Source organism: Mus caroli, unplaced genomic scaffold (assembly GCF_978045245.1).
Source record: "Mus caroli unplaced genomic scaffold, Mus_caroli_1 scaffold_16, whole genome shotgun sequence".
NCBI lineage: Eukaryota > Metazoa > Chordata > Mammalia > Rodentia > Muridae > Mus > Mus caroli.
Window position 1 is genome coordinate 99835585 of NW_028227271.1, and position 25874 is coordinate 99861458.

Here is a 25874-nt window from a genome sequence, read left to right on the forward strand (position 1 = left end):
CCCAGATGCCAGGGATTCAAGAGGCTCCCAGGATCCAGTGGGGACAATATTAGCCTAAATACCCAACAGCAGGGAGATAGAACCTGAAGAGACCACCTCCAGCAGATAATCATGGTCCCCAGTGGACAGACAGAGTCAACCATTCATCTAAAAATTTTTAACCCAGAATTGTCACTGTCTAAAGAAAATGCAGGGAGAAAAACGGAGCAAAGGCTGAAAGAAAGGCTGTCTAGAGATTTCCCCACCCTGCGATCTATTCCATCTGCAATTACCAAACCCTGTCACTATTGCTGATGCCAAGATGTATTTGCAGACAGGAGCCTGGTATGGTTTTGCTCTGCCAGCAACAGATGCAGATACTTAAGCCAACCATTGGACTGAGCCCTGGGACCCCAATGGAATAGTTAGGGGAAGGACTGAAGGAGCTGAAGGAGATGGCAACCCCATAGGAAGAACAACAGTTAACCAGACCACTCAGAGCTCCCAGGGACCAAACCACCAACCAAAGAGTATACATGGTCTGGTCTATATGTAGCAGAGGATTGCCTTATCTGGCATCAGTGAGAGGGGAGGTGCTTGGTCTGGTAGAGGCTTGATGCCCCAGAGAAGAGAGATGCTAGAGAAATGAGGCGAAAATGAGTGGGTGGAGGGAGCACCCTCTTAGAGGCAAAAGGGAGGGAGATGGGAGGTGGTTCTTGGAGGAAGACTGGGAAGGGGGATAACATTTGAAATGTAAACAAATAAAATTATTCATAAAAAGCACCACATACTCAAATAGCTCCAAGTACAACTTGAGATTTGCGTCCACTCAGGTTTCAATTTATATCAGCCAGTATCTGAATGATGCACTACTGTAAGTTGATCTGGGAAGAGCTTTCTGAAGTTCTCAACAGGAGAAGCACAAGTAAGTGTGAGACTCACGTGTTTGCCTTCTCTAAGAGGGATGAATGAAGGGTAAAGGATGGTTCTTATAGGACTACTTCGGACTGTGTACCTGCATTTGTAACAAGTGAGAAGGAGCTTCAGAATAGAAAACTAACTCCCTGGTCTCAAGGAATCTGTGCCGCTGCTTGCAGAGTTCAAAGACAAGATTTTTTGTGAAGGTTACTCTCTCAGAGCACCTGTGGGAACCTTTTGGAGCTTGTCACTCACGTACAGTTAGCTTTGGCTAGAGATTTGACCCAAACCTAGAATTATCTGGAAAGAGGAAATCTGAACTGAAACCTTTCCCCGGCCGAATTGGCTGATGTCTGTGTGGCATTTTCTTAATTACTAACTGATACAGAAGGGTCCAGCCCACTGTGGGCAGTGCCATGCAACTGAGTGAGCTGGAGAAAGCAGGGCTTCTGCTATTTCTGCTTCAGTTCCTGCCTCCAGGTTTTTGCCTTTAGCTCCTGTCCTGGATTCCCTCAGTGATGGATCAGAACCAATTAACTAGATTAAACCCTTTCTGCTCAAAGTCACTTTTTGGTCAGAGCTAAACCAACTATGCACAAGATCTTACCTCTTATATTTTCAGTCACTGTTGAAACGTTTATTGACCCCATATTTTTGTGTTTCAATATATACTGATACTAAATACTTTAGCTTTCTAAATTGATTTTATCACACTTGCTTTATATTTCAGCCTGTTTTGGTTTTTGTTTTTGTTTCTGTGCTGAGGAACTGGAGTTTCACACATATTGGGTAAATGGCCTTGTACTAGCTATAAACAAATAAATTAAAAGAGATGCATGTGCATGTATATATGCATATACATGTGGCCAAAATTTTTACACATCCACCTTGACTGAGCCTGATAAGAAAATGAACCACAAGCCTCTTCGGGCCTGACCAGCACCGGGGTAGCTAGGGCGCAGGGTCGACTGACACCGGCCAGCTACCCACGACACCCGCCACAGGATTTTGAGACTTCTGGTGAGTGGAACACAGCGTCTGCTCCAATCTTTAAACAGTGACAACGACAACAACTAACCCCAGAGATTACCAGATGGCGAAAGGTAAACGTAATAATCTTACTAACAGAAACCAAGACCACTCACCATCATCAGAACCCAGCACTCCCACTTCGCCCAGTCCAGGGCACCCCAACACACCGGAAAAGCTAGACACGGATCTAAAAGCATATCTCCTGATGATGGTAGAGGACTTCAAGAAGGACTTTAATAACACACTTAAAGAAATACAAAGGAACACTGGTAAACAGGTAGAAGACAGTAAAGAGGAAGCACAAAAATCCCTTAAAGAATTGCAGGAGAACACTGCTAAAGAGTTTCAAATCCTTAAAGAAAAACAGGATAACATAATCAAACAGGTAGAAGTCCTTAATGAAAAACAGGAAAACACATCCAATCAGATGATGGAAATGAACAAAACCATACTAGACCTAAAAAGGGAAGTAGACACAATAAAGAATAACCAAAATGAGGCAACATTGGAGATAGAAACCCCAGGAAAGAAATCTGGAACCATAGATACCAGCATCAGCAACAGAATACAAGAGATGGAAGAGAGAACCTCAGGTGCAGAAGATTCCATAGAGAACATCGGCACAACAATCAAGGAAAATATAAAATGCAAAAAGATCCTAACTCAAAACATCCAAGAAATACAGGACACAATGAGAAGACCAAACCTACGGATAATAGGAGTGGATGAGAATGAAGATTTTCAACTCAAAGGACCAGCAAACATCTTCAACAAAATTATAGAAGAAAACTTCCCAAATCTAAAGAAAGAGATGCCCATGAACATACAAGAAGCCTACAGAACTCCAAATAGACTGGACCAGAAAAGAAATACCTCCCGACACATAATAATCAGAACAACAAATGCTCTAAATAAAGATAGAATACTAAAAGCAGTAAGAGAAAAAGGCCAAGTAACATATAAAGGCAAGCCTATCAGAATTACACCAGATTTTTCACCAGAGACTATGAAAACCAGAAGATCCTGGACGGATGTTATACAGACACTAAAAGAACACAAATTCCAGCCCAGGCTACTATACCCAGCCAAACTCTCAATTAACATAGATGGAGAAACCAAAGTATTCCACGACAAAACCAAATTCACACATTATCTCTCCACGAATCCAGCCCTTCAAAGGATAATAACAGAAAAAAACCAATACAAGGACAGGAACCACGCCCTAGAAACAACAAGAAGGTAATCCCTCAACAAACCTAAAAGAAGACAGCCACAAGAACAGAATGCCAACTTTAACAACAAAAATAACAGGAAACAACAATTACTTTTCCTTAATATATCTTAATATCAATGGACTCAACTCCCCAATAAAAAGACATAGACTAACAAACTGGCTACACAAACAAGACCCAACATTTTGCTGCTTACAGGAAACTCATCTCAGAGAAAAAGATAGACACTACCTCAGAATGAAAGGCTGGAAAACAATTTTCCAAGCAAATGGTATGAAGAAACAAGCTGGAGTAGCCATTCTAATATCTGATAAGATTGACATCCAACCCAGAGTCATTAAAAAAGACAGGGAGGGACACTTCATACTCATCAAAGGTAAAATCCTCCAAGAGGAACTATCAATCCTGAATATCTATGCTCCAAATACAAAGGCAGCCACATTCATTAAAGAAACTTTAGTAAATCTCAAAGCACACATTGCACCTCATACAATAATAGTGGGAGACTTCAACACACCACTTTCACCAATGGACAGATCATGGAAACAGAAACTAAACAGGGACACAGAGAAACTAAGAGAAATTATGAATCAAATGGATCTGGCAGATATCTACAGAACATTCTATCCTAAAACAAAAGGATATGCCTTCTTCTCAGCACCTCATGGTACCTTCTCCAAAATTGACCACATAATTGGTCACAAAACAGGCCTCAACAGATACAAAAATATTGAAATTGTCCCGTGCATCCTATCAGATCACCATGCACTAAGGCTGATCTTCAATAACAAATTAAATAATAGAAAGCCAACCTTCACGTGGAAACTGAACAACACTCTTCTCAATGATACCTAGGTCAAGGAAGGAATAAAGAAAGAAATTAAGGACTTTTTAGAGTTCAATGAAAATGAAGCCACAACATACCCAAACCTATGGGATGCAATGAAAGCATTTCTAAGAGGAAAACTCATAGCTCTGAGTGCCTCCAAAAAGAAACTAGAGAGAGCACACATTAGCAGCTTGACAACATACCTAAAAGCACTAGAACAAAAGGAAGCAAATTCACCCAAGAGGAGTAGACGGCAGGAAATAATGAAACTCAGGGGCGAAATCAACCAAGTGGAACAAGAAGAACTATTCAAAGAATCAACCAATCAAGGAGCTGGTTCTTTGAGAAAATCAACAAGATAGATAAACCCTTAGCCAGACCCACTAGAGGGCACAGGGAAAGCATCCTAATTAACAAAATCAGAAATGAAAAAGGAGACATAATAACAGATCCTGAAGACATCCAAAACACCATCAGATCCTTCTACCAAAGGCTATACTCAACAAAACTGGAGAACCTGGATGAAATGGAGAAGTTCCTAGACAGATACCAGGTACCAAAGTTGAATCAAGATCAGGTTAATGAACTAAACAGCCCTATATCCCCCAAAGGAATAGAAGCAGTCATTAATAGTTTCCCAACTAAAAAAAGCCCAGGACCAGATGGGTTTAGTGCAGAGTTCTATCAGACCTTCAAAGAAGATCTAATCCCAGTTCTTCACAAACTATTCCACAAAATAGAAACAGAAGTTACTCTACCCAACTCATTCTATGAAGCCACAATTACTCTGATACCTAAACCACAAAAAAGACCCAACAAAGATAGAAAACTTCAGACCAATATCCCTTATGAATATTGATGCAAAAATCCTCAATAAAGTTCTTGCTAACTGAATCCAAGAACACATCAAAACAATCATCCATCCTGACCAAGTAGGTTTCATCCCAGGGATGCAGGGATGGTTCAATATACGGAAATCCATCAACGTAATCCAGTATATAAACAAACTCAAAGACAAAATACACATGGTCATCGTGTTAGATGCGGAAAAAGCATTTGACAAGATCCAACACCCATTCATGATAAAAGTCTTGGAAAGATCAGGAATTCAAGGCCCATACCTAAACATGATAAAATCAATCTACAGCAAACCAGTAGCCAACATCAAAGTAAATGGTGAGAAGCTTGAAGCAATCCCTCTAAAATCAGGGACTAGACAGGGCTGTCCAATTTCTCCATACCTATTCAACATTGTACTTGAAGTCCTAGCCAGAGCAATTCAACAACAAAAGGAGATCAAAGGGATACAAATTGGAAAAGATGAAGTCAAAATATCACTTTTTGCAGATGATATGATAGTATATATAAGTGACCCTAAAAATTCCACCAGAGAACCCCTAAGCCTGATAAACAGCTTCGGTGAAGTAGCTGGATATAAAATTAACTCAAATAAATCCATGGCCTTTCTCTACACAAAGAATAAACAGGCTGAGAAAGAAATTAGGGAAACAACACCCTTCTCAATACTCACAAATAATATAAAATATCTTGGGGTGACTCTAACTAAGGAAGTGAAAGATCTGTATAATAAAAACTTCAAGTCTCTGAAGAAAGAAATTATAGAAGATCTCAGAAGATGGAAAGATCTCCCATGCTCATGGATTGGCAGGATCAACATTGTAAAAATGGCTATCTTGCCAAAAGCAATCTACAGATTCAATGCAATCCCCATCAAAATTCCAAATCAATTCTTCAACGAATTAGAAAGTGCAATATGCAAATTCATCTGGAATAACAAAAAACCTAGGATAGCAAAAACTCTTCTCAAGGATAAAAGAACCTCTGGTGGAATCACCATGCCGGACCTAAAGCTCTACTACAGAGCAATTGTGATAAAAACTGCGTGGTACTGGTATAGTGACAGACAAATAGACCAATGGAATAGATTTGAAGACCCAGAAATGAACCCACACACCTACGGTCACTTGATCTTCGACAAGGGAGCTAAAAACATCCAGTGGAAGAAAGACAGCATTTTCAACAAATGGTGCTGGCACAACTGGTTGTTAACATGTAGAAGAATGCGAATTGATCCATTCCTATCTCCTTGTACTAAGGTCAAGTCTAAGTGGATCAAGGAACTTCACATAAAACCAGAGACACTGAAACTTATAGAGGAGAAAGTGGGGAAAAGCCTTGAAGATATGGGCACAGGGGAAAAATTCCTAAATAGAACAGTAATGGCTTTTGGTGTAAGATCGAGAATTAACAAGTGGGACCTCATGAAACTGCAAAGGTTCTGCCAGGCTAAAGACACCATCAATAAGACAAAAAAACCACCAACAGATTGGGAAAAGATCTTCACCTATCCTAAATCAGATAAGGGACTAATATCAAATATATATAAAGAACTCAAGAAGGTGGACTCCAGAAAGTCAAATAACCCCATTAAAAATGGGGCTCAGAACTGAACAAAGAATTCTCACCTGAGGAATACCGAATGGCAGAGAAGCACCTGAAAAAATGTTCAACATCCTTAATCATCAGGGAAATGCAAATCAAAACAACCCTGAGATTCCACCTCACACCAGTCAGAATGGTTAAGATCAAAAATTCAGGTGACAGCAGATGCTGGCGAGGATGTGGAGAAAGAGGAACACTCCTTCATTGTTGGTGGGATTGCAAGCTTGTACAACCACTCTGGAAATCAGTCTGGCGGTTCCTCAGAAAACTGGTCATAGTACTACCGGAGGATCCAGCAATACCTCTCCTGGGCATATATCCAGAAGATGTCCCAACCGGTAAAAAGGACACATGCTCCACTATGTTCATAGCAGCCCTATTTATAATAGCCAGAAGCTGGAAAGAACACAGATGTCCCTCAACAGAGGAATGGATACAGAAATTATGGTACATTTACACAATGGAGTACTACTCAGCTATTAAAAAGAATGAATTTATGAAATTCCTAACCAAATGGATGGACCTGGAGGGCATCATCTTGAGTGAAGTAACACAATCACAAAAGAACTCACACAATATGTATTCACTGATAAGTGGATATTAGCCCAAAACTTAGGATACCCAAGATATAAGATACAATTTGCTAAACGCATGAAACTCAAGAAGAATGAAGACCAAAGTGTGGACACTGTGCCCCTTCTTAGAATTGGGAACAAAACACCCAGGGAAGGACTTACAGAGACAAAGTTCGTAGCTGTGATGAAAGGATGGACCATTTAGAGACTGCCGTATCCAGGGATCCATCCCATAATCAGCTTCTAAATGCTGACACCATTGCATACACTAGCAATATTTTGCTGAAAGGACCCAAATATAGCTGTCTCTTGTGAGACGATGCCAGGGCCTAGCAAACACAGGAGTGGATGTTCACAGTCAGCTATTGGATGTATCACAGGGCTCCCAATGGAGAAGCTAAAGAAAGTACCCAAGGAGCTAAAGGGATCTGCAACCCTATTGTTGGAACAACATGATGTACTAACCAGAACCCCGGAGCTCTTGTCTCTAGCTGCATATGTATCGAAAGATGGCCTAATCGGCCATCAATGGAAAGGGAGGCCCATTGGACTTGCGAACTTTATATGCCCCAATATAGGGGAATGCCAGGGCCAAAAGAATGGGAATGGTTGGGTAGGGAAGTGGGGGGGGGCTCTATGGGGGACTTTTGGGATAGCATTGGAAATGTAATTGAGGAAAATATGTAATAAAATATTAAATATTAAAAAAAAAGAATTGCAGGAGAACACTGCTAAACAGGTAGAAGACATTAAAGAGGAAGCACAAAAATCCCTTAAAGAACTGCAGGAGAACACTGCTAAACAGGTAGAAAACATTAAAGAGGAAGCACAAAAATCCCTTAAAGAATTGCAGGAAAATCAGATCAAACAGGTGATGGAATTGAATAATACCATCCAAGACCTAAAAAGGGAAGTCGAGACAATGAAGAAAACCCAAATTGAGGCAACGCTGGAGATAGAAACCCTAGGAAAGAAATCTGGAACCATAGATGTGAGAATCAGCAACAGAATACAAGAGATGGAAGAGAGAATATCAGGTGCAGAAGACTCGATAGAGAACATTGGCACGCCAATCAAAGAAAATACAAAATCCAAAAACATCCTAACTCAAAACATCCAGGAAATCCAGGACAAAATGAGAAGATCAAACCTACAGATAATAGGAGTAGATGAGAATGAAGATTTTTAACTCAAAGAACCAGCAAATATCTTCAACAAAATTATAGAAGAAAACTTCCCAAACCTAAAGAAAGAGATGCCCATGAATATACAAGAAGCTTACAGAAGTCCAAATAGACTGGACCAGAAAAGAAATTCCTTCTGACACATAATAATCAGAACAACAAATGCACTAAATAAAGATAGAATACTAAAAGCAGTAAGGGAAAAAGGTCAAGTAAAGTATAAAGGCAAGTCTATCAGAATTACACCGGATTTTTCACCAGAGACTATGAAAGCCAGAAGGGCCTGGACAGATGTTATACAGAAACTAAGAAAACACAATTTCCAGCCCAGGCTACTATACCGAGCCAAACTCTCAATTACCATAGAGGGAGAAACCAAAGTATTCCACAACAAAACCAAATTCACACATTATCTTTCCATGAATCCAGCCCTTTAAAGGATAATAACAGAAAAAAACCAATACAAGGATGGAAACCACGTCCTAGAAAAAGCAAGAAGGTAATCCCTCAACAAACATAAAAGAAGACAGCCAAAAGAACAGAACACCCACTCTAACAACAAAAATAAAAGGAAGCAACAATTACTTCTCCCTAATATCTCTTAATATCAATGGACTCAACTCCCCAATAAAAAGGCATAGACTAACAGGCTGGCTACAGAAACAGGACCCACATTTTGCTGCTTACAGGAAACTCATTTCAGAGAAAGAGATAGACACTACCTCAGAATGAAAGGCTGGAAAACAATTTTCCAAGCAAATGGTAGGAAGAAACAAGCTGGAGTAGCCATTACAATATCTGATAAGATTGGCTTCCAACCCAAAGTCATCAAAAATACAAGGAAGGGCACTTCATTCTCATCAAAGGTAAAATCCTCCAAGAGGAACTCTCAATTCTGAATATCTATGCTCCAAATACAAGGGCAGCCTCATTCATTAAAGATACTTTAGTAAATCTCAAAGCACACATTGCACCTCACACAATAATAGTGGGAGACTTCAACACACCACTTTCACCAATGGACAGATCATAGAAGCAGAAACTAAACAGGGACACAGTGAAACTAACAGAGGTTATGAAACAAATGGATCTGACAGATATCTACCGAACATTCTATCCTAAAACAAAAGGATATACCTTCTTCTCAGCACCTCACGGTACCTTCTCCAAAATTGACCACATAATTGGTCACAAAACCAGCCTCAACAAATACAAAAATATTGAAATTGTCCCATGCATCCTATCAGATCACCATGGACTAAGACTGATCTTCAATAACAAAATAAATAATAGAAAGCCAACACACATGTGGAAACTAAACAACACTCTTCTCAATGATACCTTGGTCAAGGAAGGAATAAAGAAAGAAATTAAGGACTTTCTGGAGTTTAATGAAAATGAAGCCACAACATACCCAAACTTATGGTACACATTGAAAGCATTTCTAAGAGGAAAACTCATAGCTCTGAGTGCCTCCAAAAAGAAACTAGAGAGAGCACACATTAGCAGCTTGACAACATACCTAAAAGCTCTAGAACGAAAGGAAGCAAATTCACCCAAGAGGAGTAGAAGGCAAGAAATAATCAAACTCAGGGGTGAAATCAACCAAGTGGAAACAAGAAGAACTATTCAAAGAATCAACCAATCGAGGAGCTGGTTCTTTGAGAAAATCAACAAGATAGATAAACCCTTAGCCAGACTCACTATAGGGCATAGGGAAAGTATTCTAATTAACAAAATCAGAAATGAAAAGGGAGACATAACAACAGACCCTGAAGAAATCCAAAACACCATCAGATCCTTCTACAAAAGGCTATACTCAACAAAACTGGAGAACCTGGATGAAATGGACAAGTTTCTAGACAGATACCAGGTACCAAAGTTAAATCAAAACCAGGTTAATGATCTAAACAGTCTCATATCCCTTAAAGAAATAGAAGCAGTCATTAATAGTCTCCCAACCAAGAAAAGCCCAGGACCAGATGGGTTTAGTGCAGAGTTCTATCAAACCTTCAAAGAAGATCTAATCCCAGTTCTTCACAAACTATTCCACAAAATAGAATCAGAAGGTACTCTACCCAACTCATTCTATGAAGCCACAATTACTCTGATACCTAAACCACATAAAGACCCAAGAAAAATAGAGAACTTCAGAACAATTTCCCTTATAAATATTGATGCAAAAATCCTCAATAAAGTTCTCGCTAACCGAATTCAAGAACACATCAAAACAATCATCCATCCTCACCAAGTAGGTTTCATCCCAGGGATGCAAGGATGGTTCAATATATGAAAATCCATCAATGTAATCCATTATATAAACAAACTCAAAGACAAAAACCACATGATCATCTCGTTAGATACTGAAAAAGCATTTGACAAAATCCAACACCCATTCATGATAAAAGTCTTGGAAAGATCAGGAATTCAAGGCCCATACCTAACCATGATAAAAGCAATATACAGCAAACCAGTAGCCAACATCAAAGTAAATGGTGAGAAGATGGAAGCAATCCCACTAAAATCAGGGACTAGACAAGGCTGCCCACTCACTCTCTACTTATTCAACATTGTACTTGAAGTCCTAGCCAGATCAATTAGACAACAAAAGGAGATCAAGGGGATACAAATCGGAAAAGAAGAAGTCAAAATATCGCTTTTTGCAGATGATATGATAGTATATATAAGTGACCCTAAAAATTCCACCAGAGAACTCCTAAGCCTGATAAATAGCTTTGGTGAAGTAGCTGGATATAAAAGTAACTCAAGCAAGTCAATGGCCTTTCTGTACACAAAGGATAAACAGGCAGAGAAGGAAATAAGGGAAACAACACACTTCTCAATAGTCACAAACAATATATAATACCTTGGCGTGACTCTAACTAAGGAAGTGAAAGATCTGTATGACAAGAACTTCAAGTCCCTGATGAAAGAAATTAAAGAAGATCTCAGAAGATGGAAAGACCTCCCGTGCTCATGGATTGGCAGGATCAACATTGTAAAAATGGCTATCTTGCCAAAAGCAATCTACAGATTCAATGCAATCCCCATCAAAATTTCAACTCAATTCTTCAACGAATTAGAAAGTGCAATCTGCAAATTCGTCTGGAATAACAAAAAAACTAGGATAGCAAAAACTCTTCTCAAGGATAAAAGAACCTCTGGTGGAATCACCATGCAGGACCTAAAGCTTTACTACAGAGCAGTTGTGATAAAAACTGCATGGTACTGGTATAGTGGCAGACAAGTAGACCAATGGAATAGAATTGAATACCCAGAAATGAACCCACACACCTACGGTCACTTGATCTTTGACAAGGGAGCTAAAACCATCCAGTGGAAGAAAGACAGCATTTTCAACAAATGGTGCTGGCATAACAGGTTGTTATCATGTAGAAGAATGCGAATTGATCCATTCCTATCTCCTTGTATTAAGGTCAAGTCTAAGTGGATCAAGGAACTTCACATAAAACCAGAGACTCTGAAACTTATAGAGGAGAAAGTGGGGAAAAGCCTTGAAGATATGGGCACAGGGGAAAAATTCTTGAATAGAACAGCAATGGCTTGTCCTGTAAGATCGAGAATTGACAAGTGGGACCTCATGAAACTGCAAAGCTTCTGCAAGGCAAAAGACAAGATCAATAAGACAAAAAAAAAAAAACACCAACAGATTGGGAAAGGATCTTTACCTATCCTAAATCAAATAAGGGACTAATATCCAATATATATAAAGAACTCAAGAAGGTGGGCTCCAGAAAGTCAAATAACCCCATTAAAAAATGGGGCTCAGAACTGAACAAAGAATTCTCACCTGAAGAATACCGAATGGCAGAGAAGCACCTGAAAAAATGTTCAACATCCTTAATCATCAGGGAAATGCAAATCAAAACAACCCTGAGATTCCACCTCACACCAGTCAGAATGGCTAAGATCAAAAATTCAGGTGACAGCAGATGCTGGCGAGGATGTTGAGAAGGAGGAACACTCCTCCATTGTTGGTGGGATTGCAAGTTTGTACAACCACTCTGGAAATCAGTCTGGCGGTTCCTCAGAAAATTGGACATAGTACTACCAGAGGATCCAGCAATACCTCTCCTGGGCATATATCCAGAAGATGTCCCAACCGGTAAGAAGGACACATGCTCCACTATGTTCATAGCAGCCTTATTTATAATAGCCAGAAGCTGGAAAGAACCCAGATGCCTCTCAACAGAGGAATGGATACAGAAAATGTGGTACATTTACACAATGGAGTACTACTCAGCTATTAAAAGGAATGAATTTATGAAATTCCTAGGCAAATGGATGGATCTGGAGGGCATCATCCTGAGTGAGGTAACATATTCACAAAGGAACTCACACAATATGTACTCACTGATAAGTGGATATTAGCCCAAAAACTTGGGATACCCAAGATATAAGATACAATTTGTTAAACGCATGAAACTCAAGAAGAATGAGGACCAAAGTGTGGACACTGTGCCCCTTCTTGGAATTGGGAACAAAACACCCATGGAAAGAGTTACAGAGATAACGTTTGGAGCTGTGAAGGAAGGATGGACCATCTAAAGACTGCCATATCCAGGGATCCATCCCATAACCAGCTTCCAAACGCTGACACCATTGCATACACTAGCAAGATTTTGCTGAAAGGACTCAGATATAGCTGTCTCTTGTGAGACAATGCCGGGGCCTAGCAAACACAGAAGTGGATGCTCACAGTCAGCTATTAGATGGATCACAGGGCCCCCAATGGAGGAGCTTGAGAAAGTACCCAAGGAGCTAAAGAGAACTACAACTACAACCCCATAGGTGGAACATTATTATGAACTAAGCAGTACCCCAGAGCTCTTGACTCTAGCTGCATTTGTATCAAAAGATGGCCTAGTCGGCCATCACTGGAAAGAGAGGCCCATTGGACTTGCCAACTTTATATGCCCCAGTACAGGGGAATGCCAGGGCCAAGGTTTGGGGGTGGGGGGGGGACTGGGGGGTAGTGTATTGGGGACTTTTTAGATAGCATTGGGAATGTAATTGAGGAAAATACCTAATTAAAAAAAAAAGAAAAAGAAAATGAACCACACACGTTCATCTTGTGTGACACTCGCTGTAGGTATGGGGCTTAGTGATTGATGTTGGAAATATTGTATTGCTAATTTTCTTTCTCAGAAAGAGGTAATTTTAAAAAATAGCCAGATGTCTAAAATATATCTTTTGTGGGCAGAAAATTACTGGAAGCCTGAAGAAGGAGGCTGAGACACTTAGGCCAGCTGATTAGAAAGAAGTTATAGTAAATCTCAAGTCTCTCCCTCAGGGGAGAACAGAGAGGACTGGCTGTCCTTGAGTTGGCAGCCTCTGTTCATTTCTAAGAAGCCTAGAGACAACAGTTCTGGTTGTCAGAAGGCCACACAGTTTGCCTGCCAAAGTAATGTTCCTTCCATTAGGAACATAACAAACTCTTGAAAATCAGAGCATCAGGAACACTGTGATCATCAGTGGGCATTTGGGGTCTGGGATTTTCTTGCAGGGAAAAGATAATAGGGAAGATATTTCTACCCGTTGATTAAAAAAAAATAAAATAAAGACATCAAAACACTCTCCTGTGAGTGGGAAACAGAAAGTCTTAGGGCCGTACCACAGATCAGTTTGTAGTCACACGGGATACATATGGGGAAACTGAGGCCCATGATATTAAATAACTTGGTTGTGATAGTTAATGCAGAAATACATGCGGAAGCCAACTTCCCTCATTCCAGGCTAATGTCTTTTGTATTTCACAAGTGTTCTGGAGCTGGGCCCAGTGGTTACTGGTTTTTGTTGTAAATCAAATGAGGCTATAATGGCATTGCTGATAGCCTTTCAGACGCAGGATTCTGTGTTATGCAACTGTGGCAAAAAAAGTAATGTTGAAAACATCACTGAGGGATTTATTTTAAATTAAATTTAAAGACTTAGAATCTTCATTTTGCACTTGTGCACAGTGGCATGCTATGGCATACACGTGTGAGTCAGAGGACAAGTTTTAAGAGTTCACTCTGTCCTTCCTCTGTTTTTGAGACTGGGTCTTTCTTGTTGCTTATTCTGCATTGCAAACTCCAAAGTATTTGGCTTGTAAGCATATAGCAGTCTCCTGCCTCTGACACACCTGAGTCTTACATGTGTTCTGTTCTGGGGGTCCAGACTCAGGTGGCCAGGCATGGGCAGCCATTGCTTTTACACACCGAGTCCTTTCTCCAGTCCAAGATGAGTTAAATGCTTTAAAATTCCAGTATGAAGCAATAGAACCTGACAGCTAATTGGTGTCCTGACCCCAAATTAAAGTGTTGGGTTCATCATGGGAATAGGGGAAAAGGAAGATTATCTTTATACATTTTCTCTTATGTTTCAAACTGAGGTTCAGTTCCTTTTTCTTTGACTCCTTTCATAGTCTTTAAATTATTTGAAAACATAGGCACAGCTTAAAGAATATAGATCCCCTTGCTAAACGTAGGTGCCCTCCTGAAATAGCAACATGAGGATTTTTGAGTCCCAGTCAACAAGGGCTGCCAGGTCTCAGATTTCCTTCATAGTTTCTCTAAGTGGTGCTGCTGTGGGGTTATAGAAACAAATTTGGTTGATAAATCTCTCCTTGAGTTCTAGTCCCACCATTCACAACTTGGCATACTTAATTAAACCTCCTGAAGTTCAGTTTCTCATTTTTAAGGTAAGACCAGAAGGTTGTTCTGTCTGAGAAGCACTGACCTATCCATAAATCATACTGTCTAGGGGAGGGAATCTCAGGCCACAATGACACACATCTTATTCTACATCTTCACTTGGTCATAATAATTCTTTATTTTTATGAATGTTTAGCTCCTCTTCCTTCCTTTCCTCTCTCCCCCATCCCTCCCTTCTTTCTTCTTGTTTCTGTTTAGAATACTTAAATATCAGAATTAAACAAAACAAAACAATCCTCACAACCTTGTTGTCAGGAGAGGAGGAGGGGGAGGGGATTTTTTTCTGCCTTAGACACAGGAAAAGTAGAGAAGGAAGCAGTCATTAGATAGCAGCAGAGAGGGAGAGAGAGAGAGAGAGAGAGAGAGAGAGAGAGAGAGAGAGAGAGAGAGAGAGAGAGAGAGAGAGAGAGAGAGAGAGAGAGAGGAAGAAGAAGGAGGAGGAGGAGGAGGAGGAGGAGGGGGAGAGAGAGGGGGAGGGAAGGAGAGAGAGAGAGAGAAACTAGGTGGGAGAGGGAGAAAGAACTATGGGAGTGGGGGACAACAGAAGGCACAGGCTTTCCAATAGGAACTCTAACTCTTTGCCACATGATCAACTATATGATCAAGCTAGGCTTAGGTATTGATGAAGATGAAGTGACATTGGAGGAGCCCAGTGCTGTTCCTAAGGAGAGTCTCCCACTTGAAGGTGATGAGGAGCTCTCTCTGTCTGTTTCTGTCTCTTTCTCTCTATCTCTTTTTCTGTCTCTTCTCCTCTCTCTCTCCCTCCTTTCCTCCATTTTCTCCTCCCATCCTCCCTCCATTATTTACCCTGTCCTACCCTCTCGTGCCAAAACCAGATGGATTTTCCTTTTGGGATGTTGACTTATAAATACAACCATAAGCAATGTTCTCTTTTTCCTGATCAATTTCTTCAATGACCCGAACATCATACAACAGCAAGTTGCTTACTTTTCATGACTTTGTGTACTTTCTATAGTTCTGTTGTTGACATGCCTCCCACTATTTCCAAGATACACTTTCTTTCCAAAATTATAAAAGGATGTTACATACCCAGTGCCCATCAGCTGCACACTAGGGATGGGCGTGTTTATCTGTGGGCACACTGGCTTTGTCCTCCCACAGTTCCTTTCATCTGAATTGTCTCCACAGTCATTCTCTCCATTGCATTCTAACTTGCTGGGAATACAGCGCCCTGGTCAAGAAAGCACACCACAGCATCACCAATGTGTTATTACTCAGGAAAGCATTTATTCAGGTGAGACACAAATGTTTAAAATGTCAAGAGAATGTTGCAGGTAAGGTATGAGGGATATATGAAGTGAAGTGATAAACTGATGTCACCTTTAGGGCTTGAGTGTCTAAGAGTTACTGTAAGATTATTTAGTTGCATTTGGTATATTTTCAAGAAGAGAATTTTCTTCTTTTTCTCCAAAGAGAATTTTAAATTTACATTATAGTGAGCTTTCTACAGAGATATTGGTTTGAAGAAAGCGAGTAGTAACAGGTTCAGAATTTTGTTTTGATTTCTAGGTAGAGTCTACATTATTTTTGTTTTAAAACAATTACTTGGTGGGGGGAGGGTATGGGGGACTTTTGGGATAGCACTGGAAATGTAAATGAGGAAAATACCTAATAAAAATATTAAAAAAAACCCAAAAAACAAAAAAAACCCCAAAAAAACCCAATTACTTTTGGAATCTACTTGTGCAAACAATACATCTCCAAATCTCTAAAAGTTTATGTTGCGTGGAAGAAGCCAGACATCTAATCTTCATCTCATATACATCTTCCTGGAGATTACCAGCTTGAGAAGCTGTGTCAGGTGATTCCCTTACACTGTGTTCCACTAATTAGACTAAATCATGCTTGGCATGGGGACTTGAGTATTTGCTGAATTAAATTTCTTATTACTACAAAGGACTTCTGCAAACACTTAGTTTCACTGAGTTTGGTTAATAACTTCTAGTTATAAGGCATATTCAAAATTAACTGTCTTCTTTAGATTATTCAAGATCTTGTCTTATGTTCTGTAGACAGCTATTATAATCATGGCTATGATCATAATCATACAGAACTAAAAGATGGGATTGGATTTCTGTCAATTTTAAGATATAAACCAGAAGAAGTTACTTTTAGGAAACTGTACATTATAGTGTAATGTATAAAGTCTAGGGTTTTTGTTTTTATGTATTTTTAGTCTTTTTTTGGTAAAGAGAAGAGAACGGGCTATTTAATTTGAAACAGAGAGGAGGGCCATTCTGACTTATGATGCATTTTTAAAGTACTGCTCTTGGTGCTAACATATTGAAGAAAAAATCCAGTTTGGGGTAGTGTTTCCTTTTAGAGAGGCATTATATTTTCTTAGATAGCTCTAAGGATACTCATGGAAAACACATGTTTTTTGTTTTTTTGTTTGTTTGTTTGCTTTTGTTTTTGTTTTTTTAACTATGCTTTGACACTTCTAGACATTGGAAGGGATATGTCGACAAGTGCTGAGATGAAAGAAGCAAGATACTTTTGGAGTAGTGTTTAGTAATAGAGGACAAGGGTTACATAGGCAAGGTGGGACACAGCTGAGAATGACCGTAGGCAATACCAACTCAATGGAATAAGAAGCAGGAAGGAGGTGACATTATGAGCTATGATTGAAGCCTATACCAAAGTGGGGGATGGGAAGTTGAAGAGCAGTTTGAATGCTTCAGAATTTATTAAGGTTAGTGAATACATATGCAGTAGTCCCTCTTACCTGTGAGGGACAATTCACAAGACTTGTCACATGTCTAGACTTTAGGGAGCACAAAGTCCTGTAATTCATGCCTCAAGTTCCCATCATACATTTCGTCCCAAACCCCTGTAGTTTGAGATGAGACAGCTATGCTAGTCTAGTTTATTTTCCCTTCTTTACAAGTGCACAGACACTAGCTTTTTCCTACCCTGGGTCTTACCCTCCTCAGTATACTATTTTCTTAAGTTCTTTAAGTCGAGAACTTCCATCTTGACACTTCATGCTTCTTTTGGGCTCACATGAATTGATATCACCACAGCCCTTGTACTTAGGGACCATTTATAAGTAAAATAAGTGTTGATGATCAGGTGTGCTGCTACAGCTGACTGTTGCAGTGATCTTATAACTGACACAATGGGCAGGTAGTGTATGTTGTGGAATGCAAAACAAAGAGGTGATCAGTAGCATGGGAAGGACATGGTGGGGTGACACACAGTTTCCTTGCTCTCTTCTGACATAGAATTTAAAAGATACAATTATTTAATTCTGGACTTTGTTTTATTCAAAATATCAGACTGTAGCTGACCATGAGTGACTGTAATCACAAAATTGAAATCGTGGATAAAACAGATCGCTAGTTGGCTCCAGGTAGTCATTTAGACATTATAAACCTTTGTTTTTAAATTAGACTGACTGTGTTATTGTGATTGCATATTATTTTTATAAATTCCTGAAAGACTAGATAATTTTTTTATTCATTGTTTAAAATTAGAACCCTGGGGGGTAAACTGGCATACTCTATTACATCTAGTGCCATGGTAAGGCTCAAAATTCCATACAAATATTAAAATGGTATTGTAGCCTTGAGGATTCTGAGAAGACTGAAAGCCAAGACTGAGTCTTAAACAGACTAAATATCATCTTGCCTCAAATCACTCAATCAGAAAATATGGACACAACAGCTTACCAACAATTACAGACATTGTGATAATTTGCATGTTTTAAGTATTAATTTTATTATAAATCTTAATTAGTTTTTATTGGAGGGACGATGGTGCAGCAGCCATGGGTAGTGGGGTACATGAGAATGGAAGACAATTTGCAGGACTTGGTTCTCTCTCTACCATGTAATTCTCAGAGAATGAACTCTGGTTGCTCATCAGGATGCTGAACCATCTTGTCATTCCAGTCTTTAAACAGTGGCTGTGGACATAATGCTGTTGACCTGGAATACAGCAGCCGCAGCTGCAGACTTGCCTTAAATTTGCCATAGTGCATTAGTGATCACTATGTGACTCTAAGGCTTTTGTAGGCTCATGAACATTTTATCTACATAGACCTCTTCTACATCCAATTTCATAGGTCTGCTGAATAAAGCCTCTCAGTTGTTCACTATAATAACTGCATTTAAAACCTGTAAGAGCTGCACTTCAGTTGTAAATTTTGATTTTAGGATTTTGGATGTAATGTTCATGTCTGGATTATTCTCAGCCAATTCCATCAAAATTTTTATTATCTTCTCTTAAGTTAATTTGTGATGTGACCTCATCATGAAGGTACAAGGTCTATCTCTGAACCCAAAATGTACCCTCATTTTCTAGGTTAGGAAAAAACCCTGACACTAACACTTTCATCTGTATTTAGAAGAAGCTGGCAGAGACTAAGGTCAAGAGCAGAGCGTAAGAAAGGGAGAATTTTAGTTCTGAGGTCTTAAGGCAACTATCTATAAAATCTAAAACTTCCTAGTTACTATTACATAAAATTTTGCTAGCACAGAGAAGCAATCTGGGGCTTATCCATGTGAAATTTCTTTCTTTTTTATAACTACAATTGGTTTTTTATGTAGAAGATCAAAGAACTATGGCTCAGATGCCAAAATTGACTTGAGTTCATTTTTGTAAATAGGATTCACTGGCCTACATGCTTGCACATACACACTCACACTCACATACACACACACACACACACACACACACACACACACACACACACACACGAGTTGATACAAGCACATATATTGATGTAGGAGGGTTGACAGTTGACTGATAGCAAGATAGACCAGACAACTGTAACATCGACCTTGGTTATTTGGATGTTTGCTGAAGCATTGTAGAAATTACATCTAAACTGTTCAAAATGGTAGGAGTTAGTGAGCTAGTAATCAACAGATGAGTCCCTATGATTAAAGTATTTAAGACTTGACTGTATTCTAATGTAACTTAAATATCAGTTCTTACAAATCTTAGGATACTTTATACCTAATGCTGATAACATTTAAACCAACATGACTTTTAATTATTGTGGGGGACAACCTTTGAGGACCAATCATGAAAATTTATTTAAGATTCACATGACATAATAATATCTCATCAGTCTTGTTTCAACGGTTAAAAAAAGGTCTGTCACTTATTATTTAAACTGGTTTTGCATTGATTCATTTATTATTTATTTATGTGTTTGTTTATTTTATGTAGAGTATGTGTATGTGTTTTTATTTGTGTGTGTGTGTGTGTGTGTGCGTGCGCGCGCATGTACATGCCAGATGAACATGATCAGAGTAACTATCAGCAGTTCTCTATAACGGAGGCGCTTGGAGTGGAATTCATGTTATGAGGCTGGCTGCAAGCTACTTCATCCACTGAGCCATTTTCCTGTCCCCCACCCCCACCCCCTGTCTCATCACTTTTGGGTAATCCTCATTATAGATTTGTGGTATTAATATCTATTTGTTAAACAATCTGCTACTGTCTTTTCTTTTGTCCTCTTCTTTCCCTCTCCACCGCTATAATAAAGTAGGGCTTTGAACACTGTTACTTAAGCAAACGTATCAGGGAACTGGTCAAGATTATTAAGTCTCGAAAGCTAATTTCACACCTGAGTGCCTGGGTAATTTGTAACATAACAACAGTCCCCTGAATGCTTACAATGGGGAAGGATTTTTCTTTCATAGCTTTTCCTGGCAGTCAGTATTTTTAGTGGAGACTGAATTTTTTAGCAGAATATATTACCACTGTCACAGAGGAATTTATTCTTGCACTTAGTCTCTTCAATTTTGCAGAGCTTGGAGGGGACACATGGTTGAAAGGTCACCAGGGGCTCTGTGCATGGTTGCCCCCCAAACTGACTTGGGCGCAGGACAGATTTAACTTTAACCTGAAAGAGAAGTAAGGGTGAGTGAATAATTTCAAAGCAATACCAAAGTCAAAGTAAGAATCCATCCTAGGATGTCCTTGTCAGTCACAGTTGTAATCTTTCCCATCGTGACAGTACCTGGACTGCACTAATACTTCCCCTCAATTTCATTATAGTGCATCTTTTTAGTAAATCAGCACTTGGTTTGCCTCAGTTTCCCAGAGTGAAAAATGAGAAGGCTTTTCCTCACTCCGAAATCATATGATTTCTAAATTACACCAACAGCAAATGCAAAAGTGTTTACTGAGGGTCTCCTGGGTGCAGGCAATAAAATAGTCCTTTTATATCTCTGACAGTGTCAAGTGACAAATGGGAAAGGTTCTTGAGATGTTTTTGCATCAGAAAGTAGTCACTATGGAAACTGATTTGACATATTCGCCACACTTTGACACATTTTGATGAGGAGGAAAATGGAGAGTGAGGGTAGAAATATGACAGAATTAGCCGGTGCTGACTTAAATTCCAGGAAAGCCTGAGTTCAAAATACAGATCCGGTATTAATTAATGGTACATTCTTGGTCAAAATACTTAGTCCCCTAAGGAGCTGGAACATACGCTGTATATAAACATAAACTAGGATGCGGTTTTCATGATTGACTTAAGGGAACCAGCACAGTTCTCGGAGTTTGTCTTCCACAAATGAAGTTTCTTCTTCCTCTGTAATGTGTAGCTGTTGGGAACACAGGACTCTGACTGAGGTTAATGTTGGTCATATGATGTGGCCTTTACAGGAATGCCTAAGAGCTGGGTAAATACTGCAGCTGGAAAAAATAAACAAGTTAAGGGACTTTCTGAAGGGTAAACAGAGTTTAGAGGAAGAACAAAGGGTCAGGATCTTGACTTATTTCCCTTATTTCAGTTTAGTTTTAAGCACTGGATAAAAGCAGAAGTTTTTAGCATTTATTTTTGCTTTCAGAAGTCTCAGGAGAAGTCAGTGGGGTTCCGATATGGATAAGTGTGGTATGATCAGAGGTGGACTTTCCTTTTGGTGTTCATATGTCCAAAGTTCATGTAATAGAACCCTATCACCATCACCACTGCCACCATCACCACTAAACACAATTTTCCTCTAATGAAAATTAGGACAATGTATTTTCAAAAATTCAATGTCTCTTATACTGAATCTGTTATGGGATACTGACACTTACTTGGGACTCAGATTATTTGGGTATGTCTGTGGCTCACATACCTGTTTTTCAGTACAAGGGTCACAGTCTGACCATGTCCCATAGTCTCCTAGGACACAGTTGATGGGACATGTCTGCAAGTTGCACTTTCTGGTCTCCTGCTTGATACAAAGCTTATCACATGAGTTTTCCCGATAGTAATTGTTCACTACTATTCGTCTGTAACAGTGAGAAAAAGTTACTCAAAGTCAGTGTTTTCACAGTGCCTTCACATCAATAATAAAATATTGTATGGCATTACCTACCAAGAATAAGAATATAACATTATCATAGACATCAGGAAGGATGGTGCATGGATAGTTTGTACAACCTTACAGAGCTCAAGATCATAATGAAAAGGAGAGTCAAAAGTGGAGAATTTCAAGACAGTGATGGCCAATCATTAAGCCACACAAGAAGCCCTTCTAAGTATAAAGGTTGTTCATGAATTACTCTATGTTTGAAAGATGCTGACACAAAATGGAATGTTTGAGTTGGATTAGGATATTGACATCAGGGAGAAAATTCACAATACTGATGTAAATTCCCTAAGTAGAAATGGAAAGGAATATACTGCTATATGAAAGCAGTGAAAACTAAAGATTGAAGAGAGCTTGAGAACCCAGGGAGGAGCTTGACAGCGCGCAGCTGAGAGGGATGGACTACATCTCCTTCTCTCTAGAAGGCAGTTGAGAACGCTAGAATGACTCTTGAAGAAGAGTCTCTTCGCATACTTCATGGACTGTTTATTGGAAGTCAATTGGTAAATTTAATGAGATACAGAAAAATACTTTTTAAAAATAATTCTCTAAAAGAAGTATAATAGTAAACAATGTGAACTATGTGTTTTTTCTCTTAAGTCATGTAGTACAAGTGACTTTTAGTCGCCTGATGTAATTGTCTTGGAGGCTTACTGATGAATAAGCTCACTCTTTCTAGTTCTTCCTGAACTTTGGCTGGTTGGTTCAACTTGGCTGCTCTGGTTAAATACTCCTCCCCAGGTGGACTGATTTAATATGGCTTTTCTCATTTTTTAAAAAAATGAATTGCTCTGCTTGGCTGCAAACTGACTCTAGCAGTTTGTTTTACTCTTCTGGCTCCTTATTCTCTGGCTTCAACTGCCTCTGTTGACCTACACTGCAGTGCATGATCTCATGAATGAACTCAACTCCACTGCACTGTACTCACTGCACTGAGTCCCAATTGCCTGACTCTCTGTGCTCTTAAATAGCTTCTCTTTTCTGTGTTATTCTCACAAGAGATAGGCATATCCTATCACTGACTTATTCTGTCAAATGGTTATCTGATTCATCACGTTGTCTGCCCTTCAATTACATACCACTTTCAAACATGGCTTCTTCCTTCTACAAACTAATTTTACCTTAAAGGTGTGTACTAAGGGCATGTCTGTAGTATTACAGGCAGAGGGATTAAAGGTGTGTGGCATGTCTGCATTTCATCCAGATCACACAGATCTAGGTCTTTGTGTGTGATCCCTTGCCAGAATAGCCATATTTCTGGATTAAAATTTCTCTAAGTCATGTGAGCAAATCAAGAAAGAGCACAGAAAAATCTAATGGATACAAGCAAGATGTATAGTTGAGGAGTCTGAATTGTGAAAAGATTGAATTATTAAATATTGGTAAGTAAGCACAATTTTCTTGCTATATCAACTGTGCCAACAATCAAGGAAATAGCAGTGCTGTTCAGTTGATGTCCAGTTTGGATTTGTTTAATGACTATAAAATTCTGTATAATTAACTCATTAACTGTAGGCAAGCAGAGAGTTATGTGATGCTTTAAGGAATTAAAGATAAACACCCTGTATAGATTCTTAATCATTTTTATGAAGTCCTTTAATTTTGCAGAAAGAACAAAAGTAGAAACTTCATTTCAACTTCATGTAAAATAGAACTCAAATCCTGACTGATATACTAAGTTCTTAGTTGAAATATAATTGTTCTTCATTGCACAGTAAGATCTATTTGATATTGCTTATCCCATCCTTGATATCCTTCAGAATATTCTGAATATCTCACACCCACCTCTGTCTGCTCTGGGTTCCAGAATTGCAGGACTTAGAACAGCTGGACCAGTGAGTCCATGGGTAGTGGTCACAGAAACAGGCTTTACTCTTGTCAATCAGTATGACCAGCAAAATTAAACACAAGGTAAGATGTCTGGTCATGCTTCCACAATCTCCAGACCCTGAAATAGAATGCCCTGATAGGTAAGTAATGAGATTTACTTATCTTTCATTCTTCTAGGTTTCACATGACAAGTTAATCTATAAATTCATATGTGAATTCATATAAGTGTGATTTTTAAAAAGATTTTTTTAGGATAAAAATTAACAGAGTGATAACCTAAATATATACTTCATATATAATAACTAGTGATAATAAACAAGATACATTATGTAGTATGTATTTGGAAGACACTTAATTCATGAAAATATTGAAAATTTTATAGTATATTTCTCAGAATAGCCACTCATTTTATGCTGTGCTAGCTTGGGTACACTCAGTTTTTTCATACTTTCTGGAAACTGGGGGAGAAGTCTAGGCTACTCTGTAGGGAGCTCAAGCAAGAGTTCACTGCCTTGGTCCTTTATAGATGGTTCATAGAAAGTTAGAGCTGTGATACACATTAGAGTCCTCTAGGATAAGAAATATGGTAGATAGTTATGAATGGGGGAGAAGGGGAGACAGGAATGAGAGGATCAAACAGAGAGGGGAAGGAAAGCAGGCAAGGGAGGGATTATGGGATGGGAAAACAAAGGGGTAGTTGATGAGTCATAAGGAAACTGAATACAGTAGAATCTTCCTAAAATATATAAACATATGAAGGTGATGTACATTAAATTGCCAAATAATGGGGAGGAGGGCAACAGAAGCCCAGCTGGAAATTTCTCATCGCCAAATGAAATTTCCAGTATTTGAAATATGCTATATCTAATTAAGTTGTTGGTTAATGGGGTACCATAGGAATTCCTAAACAACCCAGGTACTGCCAAGGCTATTGGTGACTTTCCACAAAATGACATTAAAGCCCTATTTTTTAAGACAACACCTACACACTCATTGAACATGGAGAACTTGAGCTAGTGCCTAGAGCCTTCAGTCCTGAGGACTAGAATTCATAAGTCCTAATGAAATTCTGCTATATTCACAGCATCTCTTGTGTTTTCTTTGGTTCTTTTACTTGTTTGCTTTGTCATATTTTAATTAATTAATCAATTAGTTAATTAACTCTGTTTTAATCTATTTTGTTATTATTCCAAAGGTGGATGCTTGTTTTCTGAAGAGAGACAGAAAGGGCGTGGACCTGAATGGGAGTGGAGGCAGGAACTGGGAGGGGTAGGGGAAAAGGAAATCTAGATTAGCAAATAATCTATTTTTCAATTAAAAAAAGAGAGAAAGAACCACGCTTCTCTATATCACTGACAGTGAAGTTCAAGGAGGTACAATTGAGGCAGCATGCTATGAGCTGATTCAAAATGCTTGACTCTTGAATGAAGTGCATTCTTTTGCCAATTTTCTAGCAATATTAATTATCAGATTACTGGAACATTGGGATGTCCAGAGTTATACTACCCTGAGTACAAGAAAGATTTACATGACTAATGCTTGAATAAAAATCAGGATGTGTGTGTGTTCTCTTGGTGTGCTGTGGGAGTATCTGGAGTTATTTAAAAGTCACCACTAGTTCCTGACATTCACAATTTGAATTTGCTCTAATAATGAATACAATATATGCTCTTGCAGTTAATATAGTAACTTTCATCTAAAACAAAAAATGACATTCACTTACCTTCATTATGTCTCAGCTTATTTATTTCTAACAAAAACTAATAGTTACAT

At 39.0% G+C, this 25874-nt stretch overlaps 1 protein-coding gene across 1 annotated transcript in view; it reads right to left on the minus strand.

Moving 5' to 3' along the window:
- C6 (complement C6) overlaps nucleotides 1-25874 on the minus strand; it is a 91229-nt gene that overhangs the window by 62554 nt on the left and 2801 nt on the right. The window contains exons 2-5 of the mRNA XM_021183668.3: nucleotides 24057-24219; nucleotides 22035-22191; nucleotides 20662-20806; nucleotides 15979-16120 (exon numbers count right to left, since the gene is read on the minus strand). Of these exons, the coding sequence (XP_021039327.1) occupies nucleotides 15979-16120; nucleotides 20662-20806; nucleotides 22035-22191; nucleotides 24057-24199 (587 nt within the window). The 5' untranslated portion in view covers nucleotides 24200-24219. The remainder of the gene's footprint in view (nucleotides 1-15978; nucleotides 16121-20661; nucleotides 20807-22034; nucleotides 22192-24056; nucleotides 24220-25874) is intronic.